This window comes from Rhipicephalus microplus, chromosome 2 (assembly GCF_043290135.1).
Source record: "Rhipicephalus microplus isolate Deutch F79 chromosome 2, USDA_Rmic, whole genome shotgun sequence".
NCBI classification, from domain to species: domain Eukaryota; kingdom Metazoa; phylum Arthropoda; class Arachnida; order Ixodida; family Ixodidae; genus Rhipicephalus; species Rhipicephalus microplus.
This window is the reverse complement of record NC_134701.1, coordinates 136,060,276-136,066,205: the sequence shown is the minus strand read 5'-3', so window position 1 is coordinate 136,066,205 and position 5,930 is coordinate 136,060,276. Positions and strand designations below refer to the sequence as shown.

Sequence of the window (5,930 nt, the reverse complement as noted above, 5' to 3'; positions counted from 1 at the left end):
TTCAGCCGGTGCGTCTTGCAGTCTACAGCTAGTTCGGGGTGCATCGCGGCCTTTGACGACCCTTGTTAGGAATTTTCTCTGTCGCGATGGTAGCGGTGGCGAAGAGCGGCGAGCAGTCGAGCGGGCTTCGCTGAAGCCTTAGCCCCAAGGTGAAACAGGGAGGCAATCCGTTTGGAAAACAGCAACAAAAGTAGCGTTTACTATCGCAGGTTGTCGTTTTACAGAGCCGGCCAGCACGACAACGTCGGCTGGGGCAAAATCTCCTAACATGGGGCCGGCTCGGCCTTAAATAGCGTCCTTGGTCCATTCTCTCGGACCAGTTCTCGGGCTCGGAGGGGGGAGATGTAGCCATACCCGGAACTGCAAAGTGGCCCGGCGGAGGAAACGACGTTATCCCCGGACTGCACGGTTCTCCTGCACAGAAGGCGGCGCTGGGAGGGGGGGGAGACAGTTCGTCGAAACAGGGCTCGATCTCGTGAGACGTGCTGCCGAACGAGGAACCTGTCGGTGGCACAACAGCACCCCCGCCGCCAGACAATGCATCCGGAGTTTTGAGCCGTCAGCGCGGCTCGGAAGGAGGAATGCTGGTTGACCGTTGAGGCTGTAGCCACTCCGTGGTGATCTTCAGAGCCCTGCAGGGAATCACTGGGACGACGGAGTTGAACTCAAAGCCAAACCTTTTTCGTGGAAGCAAGCACCCTCTGAACGTCTCTCATAGCGCCAGACCAAGGCAGCAAAGAGATCTATTGAGTCTCTACTATTGTACGTTTTAAAAAGCACGAGAAACGTATCCCTTAGAGACCTCAAAACGCTGGCCCTCACGAATGCTGTGATTACACTGCGCAGTCCCGATGCCAAGAAAGGCCACGCGAAACCATCCCCAATGCCATACGAGCGGGTCGGAACCTGCTGAAGCAGCCCAAAACCAATTCTGTGCATTTTTTTTTGAACAATTTACCAGAATGGTAGAGGCTGGGCTTCCTGGTAAGATATCAGAGTACACTTCAAACAAAATTACATCTGTTAGTGAAATGCGATACAGTTTAAATCAAAATGAAATAATAGACGCCAAAATTTTGCGAAACACGTCAAACCAGAAGCATGTGCCTCAACTTGTAAGAGGGAGCTGGGCTGCACTTCAATAAGCTCTGCTGAGACCATCTGCATTTGTGTGCAGCTTCCCTTTCTTATAGCGCACACTAAAGTTATGGTGCTGAAGCGTCAGGCTCCACCTAAGTAACCGACCGCTTTTAGACGACATGTTGTGCAACCAAGTCAAGGGGCAGTGATCAGTTTCTACTATGAAGCTCGACCCTGAGACGTAACATGCTAGCTTACCAATTGCCCAAACAAGGCAGGCGCACTCTTTTTCTGAAGTGCTGTAAGCTTCCTCTCTGACACTGAGCTTTCTGCTGAGATACAAAACTGGCCGCTCGTGCCCTTCGGCGTCTTTTTGGCACAAAACTGCTCCTAGGCCGCGGTCACTGGCATCACACTGAATAATAAAACTCTGAGAAAAGTCCGGTGCCGCTAGCACGGGTCGTTTTGCGAGAGCGCTCTTGAGGCTCTTGAAAGCATTCTCTTTTCTTGTGTCCCACGAAATGACGGTGGGCTCGGTTTTGCGGAGAGAGTTCGTCAGCGGACTAGCGAGGTTTGAGTAACCTTTGACGTAGTGTTGATAATACCCCGCCAGTCCCAAAAACGCCCTCAATTCCGACTTTGTGGTGGGACGACGATACTCTAAAACGGCCACAACTTTCAGCTCGGACGGGCTACGCTGGCCACGACCCACGATGTGGCCGAGATAACTTACGCTTGCGCACCCTAAGTGGCATTTCTGCGCTCTCACGGTGAGGCCTGCATCACGTAGTCGAGCCAGAACGGTCCTCAAGTGAGTCACATGCTCGACCCACGTATCAGAGAATATTGCCACATCATCGAGATACGGCAGGGCGAAATCTCCTAAACCCCGCAACACCCGATCCATGAGGTTTGAGAAGCAGTAGGGAGCATTCTTTAGGCCGAAAGCAAGCAATAAAGGGCGAAATGTTCCCAATGGGGAAATGAATGCGGCATAACGAGAGGCTCGCTCCGTCAACGGGACCTGCCAGTATCCCCGTACCAGATCTAAGAGGGAGATATATGTGGATTTTGCCACGGTTTCTACTCTCTCCTCGATATTAGGTATCGGATACGTCTGATCTAAAGTGATCTTATTTAGCCGGCGGTAGTCCACGCATGGCCTAGGGTCTTTTCCCGGAACCTCGACTAGTATGAGTGGGGAGGTGTAATCGCTTTCACCTGGAATGATGACCCCCAAGTCACACATGCGGCGGATCTCGGCTTCCATGATCTCTCTTTGCCTCGGCGATACGCGGTAAGCCTTGCTAGAGATCGGTTCTTCACTTGATAACTGAATATCATGCTCTACCAAAGAGGTTTTCCCTGATTTGTCGCAAAACACGTCTGCGTAGTCTCTAACTACTTTCGTGAGATCATCACGCTGACTCTCCGTGAGACTTTGCCCTTCGGCAATAAGCTGTACGAGCCTGTTAGCTGGCGCGTCGCTCTCACGTGGAAAACTTAAAAGGTCGGTCTCTACTTCGTTCGCCGCATTCAGTGTCATGTTAACCACGGCATGGCGCTGGATGTAAGGCTTCATTAAATTACTGTGGTAAACCTTACCTTTCTTTCGGCCCAGTTTTACCTCGTAGTTTGTGTCTGAAAGCTTGGACATTACTTTAGCTGGCCCTTCCCACTTCATGTCCATTTTGTTCTTTTTACACTGTCGTAGCAGCATTACCTGGTCGCCGATGTTGAACGTGCGCTTCCGGGACAACTTATCGTAGTAAGTCTTCGCTAAACTCTGAGCCGCCTTCATGTTTTCCTCAACTAGCTCTCTGGTTTTAGATAGTTTTTCCAACAGATCTAAAACGTAGCTGACTACGCGTGGGTCTTCTTCATAACCTTCCCACGAGTCTCTCAATAGCCGAAATGGAGATCTTAAGTTTCTTCCATAGACAAGCTCGGCGGGACTGAATCCCGTTGTCTCGTGGGGAGCGGACCGTATGGCGAACAGTGCCGCGGGTATGCATGCCTCCCAATCTTTGTCATGTTCAAAGCAAAGAGCTCTCAGAACTCGCTTGAGTACAGCATGCATCCTCTCCACGGGGTTAGACTGTGGATGTCCTATAGAGCTGTGGATTATTTTTATTCCACAGCGTTCAAAAAACGCTGTTGTGAGACAACTGGTAAATACGCTCCCATTGTCACTCTGAATCTCGGCTGGAAAGCCAACGCGGGCAAAAATGGACAAAAGTGCGTCCACAATGCAGGGAGAGGTGAGCTCTTTTAGCGGAACCGCTTCGGGAAATTTCGTTCCCACGCACAAAACAGTTAAAATGTAGCGACAACCGGAACGGAACTCTGGAAGGGGGCCAACAATATCAATTACGAGCCTCCGGAACGGCTCTGTGATAACAGGCACTAATCTCATCGGGGACTTCCGTTTGTCAGTAGATTTGCCTACTCTCTGACACGTGTCGCACGATCGTACGGAGTTTTCTACATCTTTCCAGCATCCAGGCCAATAGAAATCCTGTGCGAGCCTCGCCTTTGTTTTCTTGATGCCAAGGTGGCCCGCCCAGGCATTTCCGTGCGCCAGTTCTAAAAACTGTCGTCGGTACTTCTCTGGCACTAGAAGCTGGTCGAACGTTCTACCCTCAGCGTCCCGATACTTTCGATACATGAGCCCTGCCTTCGTGTAGAATGAGATGTTCTTTCGGGCTACTCCTTCTTTCCCGTTATGCTGCAGATTCTTAATGGTATCATCACTTGCCTGCGCAGTGACGAGTGTGTTTCTGTCTACTTTACTGAGCTCTTCCCAACAAGTGGATGTTGGACCAAGCAGGGACGACTGAACGCTCTCCTGAAGCGCTCTGCTTTCATCCACCTCCACAGGCTCGTCGCGTTCGGCAGCCATTACCGTATCCGGAGCCCTACTGTCTTCGATGTCCGGTGATACACTAGTCGCCTCTTGGCCCGAGTCTCCCTGGGGAGTTGCCTCACGCTCGTCCGCCTCCTCGTTCGAAACCGAGACCTCAAGTCTCCCCGCGAGAGCGCGGGACCGCGATCGCGTGAGTGCCATGCACGCGAGGGGAGATGAAAATGACTGGCCCTTTTCTTTAAGGAGCTGCTCTGATTTGTTGGAAAAAAGGTACGGAAAATCTTGGGGCAAATTAGGGCTCACGGCCGCCTCAGTGCGCAATTTTCCAAAACTTCCCTCTAGAACAACCGCAGCAATTGGCAAACAGGCACTTTGCTCTTCTGCAACCTGTCTGATCCAGGCGCATTCGCCAGTATAGTCGCCAGGGGAGATGCAAGATGGGTGTGCTACGTCCATCGTCGCAGCTGAATCACGGAGTGCCCGGCATTTCTTTCCGTTGACCACAATTTCGCGCATGTAAGGCTCGAGTAACTTCAAGTTCTCGTCCGACTCGCGAATGCCAGTGAAAACAAACTTTTGCTTACAGCTAGATGAGATATGACCCTCCTTTTTACAATTGTAGCATACAATTGGTCGTTTTGATTCAAAAGCTCGAGCGGTGTCGACGCGTTCCCTCGCACTTGCTGTCGACTCAGGTGCCTCTCCTGGCTTTCTCCTTTCCCTCTCATTGTTAGTCGCTCCCTGACTGAATTCGTTACGCGGCGGAGCCATCTTTTGTGCTGCATTTTGAGCAGCAAGCCGCCTTGAGGAGTCCCTCTTCTCTTTTGTATCATCGCGATCCAACTGGAAATTCCTTCGCGTATAATACTCATCAGCTAGCTCAGCAGCTTTGTCAATGTCTGTTCCCTTCATTCTGTCCTGAAGCCAGAGTCTGGCATCTTCAGGCAACACACGATAGAATTGCTCGAGGGCCACACAATCAATCACCCTGTCGTGGTTACCGTAAGCATCCGCACTTCTAAGCCATTCTTTCAAATTAGACTTAAGCTGGTACACGAACTCTGTGCATGATTCACTGCCCCTTTTTGCTTGCCGAAATCGTTGCCGAAATGCCTCGGCCGACAAGCGGTACTTACGAAGGAGGGCCGCTTTGACCTTAGCGTAGTCGTCAGAGTCTTCTTTAGACAACCGTGCGATTACTTCCGCGGCCTCTCCCGGAATGACTGACAGAAGCTTCTGGGACCAGACACCCTCATTTATCCCAATTTTCTCGCACGTGCGCTCAAAGTTCACTAAAAAAAGCGCGATGTCTCCACCCGTCCTAAACGGCAGAATCAAATCTTGGGTTTTCTGTCTTGGCATTTCGTCTGCCACGGATAGCGAACTAGACTGCGCCGATGTTATGCGAAGTTGCTCAAGTTCCAGCTCTTTCATTCTAAGAGCATGTTGACGCTCTTCTCGCCTTTTTCGCTCCTCAGCCTCATCGCCTTCGCGTTTTCGACGCTCCTCAGCCTCCTCGCGTTTTTGACGCTCCTCAGCCTCCCGCTGTTTTTCTTTAATTGTCTCCATAGCCTCTTCTACCTCCTCTTCAGTTATTCCTTCCGCTCTCATGACATCAAGAATATTTCCTTTGCGGCTCGTCCTAGCAACAGAAACACCCAGCTGCTCACAAACATCGAGAAGGTCCCTCACTCTGAGCTTCTCCATTGTGTACCGCAACTCGTGCACGTTCCTTTCTGAAATAGCTTTGTCTCAGAAGCTATATTCTTCGACGTGAAGCAAGTCGAGAACCAGCCAAACACTAGCCACCTAAAGATCTAAAAGAACATACTTGGCTACTCTGTGCTAACAGGGTCTGACGACAAAAGACGAACGTCAGGCACTCACCCAACTAGAGCGGGTGACTTCGGCCATCTGGTCGTTGCCGTCGAGTGGTGTCGTGGGTGTCCTCGGGCCTGCCAAGATCCGCTCCAACTTTCCAGCC

At 51.2% G+C, this 5,930-nt stretch overlaps 1 protein-coding gene across 1 annotated transcript; it reads right to left on the bottom strand.

Moving 5' to 3' along the window:
* Nucleotides 1-559: 559 nt before the first annotated feature.
* LOC142791735 (uncharacterized) lies at nucleotides 560-5,653 on the bottom strand. Its single transcript, XM_075885539.1, has 2 exons — nucleotides 2,686-5,653; nucleotides 560-645 (listed from the first exon to the last, which is right to left on the bottom strand). The coding sequence occupies exons 1-2, from the start codon at nucleotides 5,651-5,653 to the stop codon at nucleotides 560-562; spliced, it is 3,054 nt and encodes a 1,017-aa protein (XP_075741654.1).
* Nucleotides 5,654-5,930: the final 277 nt, after the last annotated feature.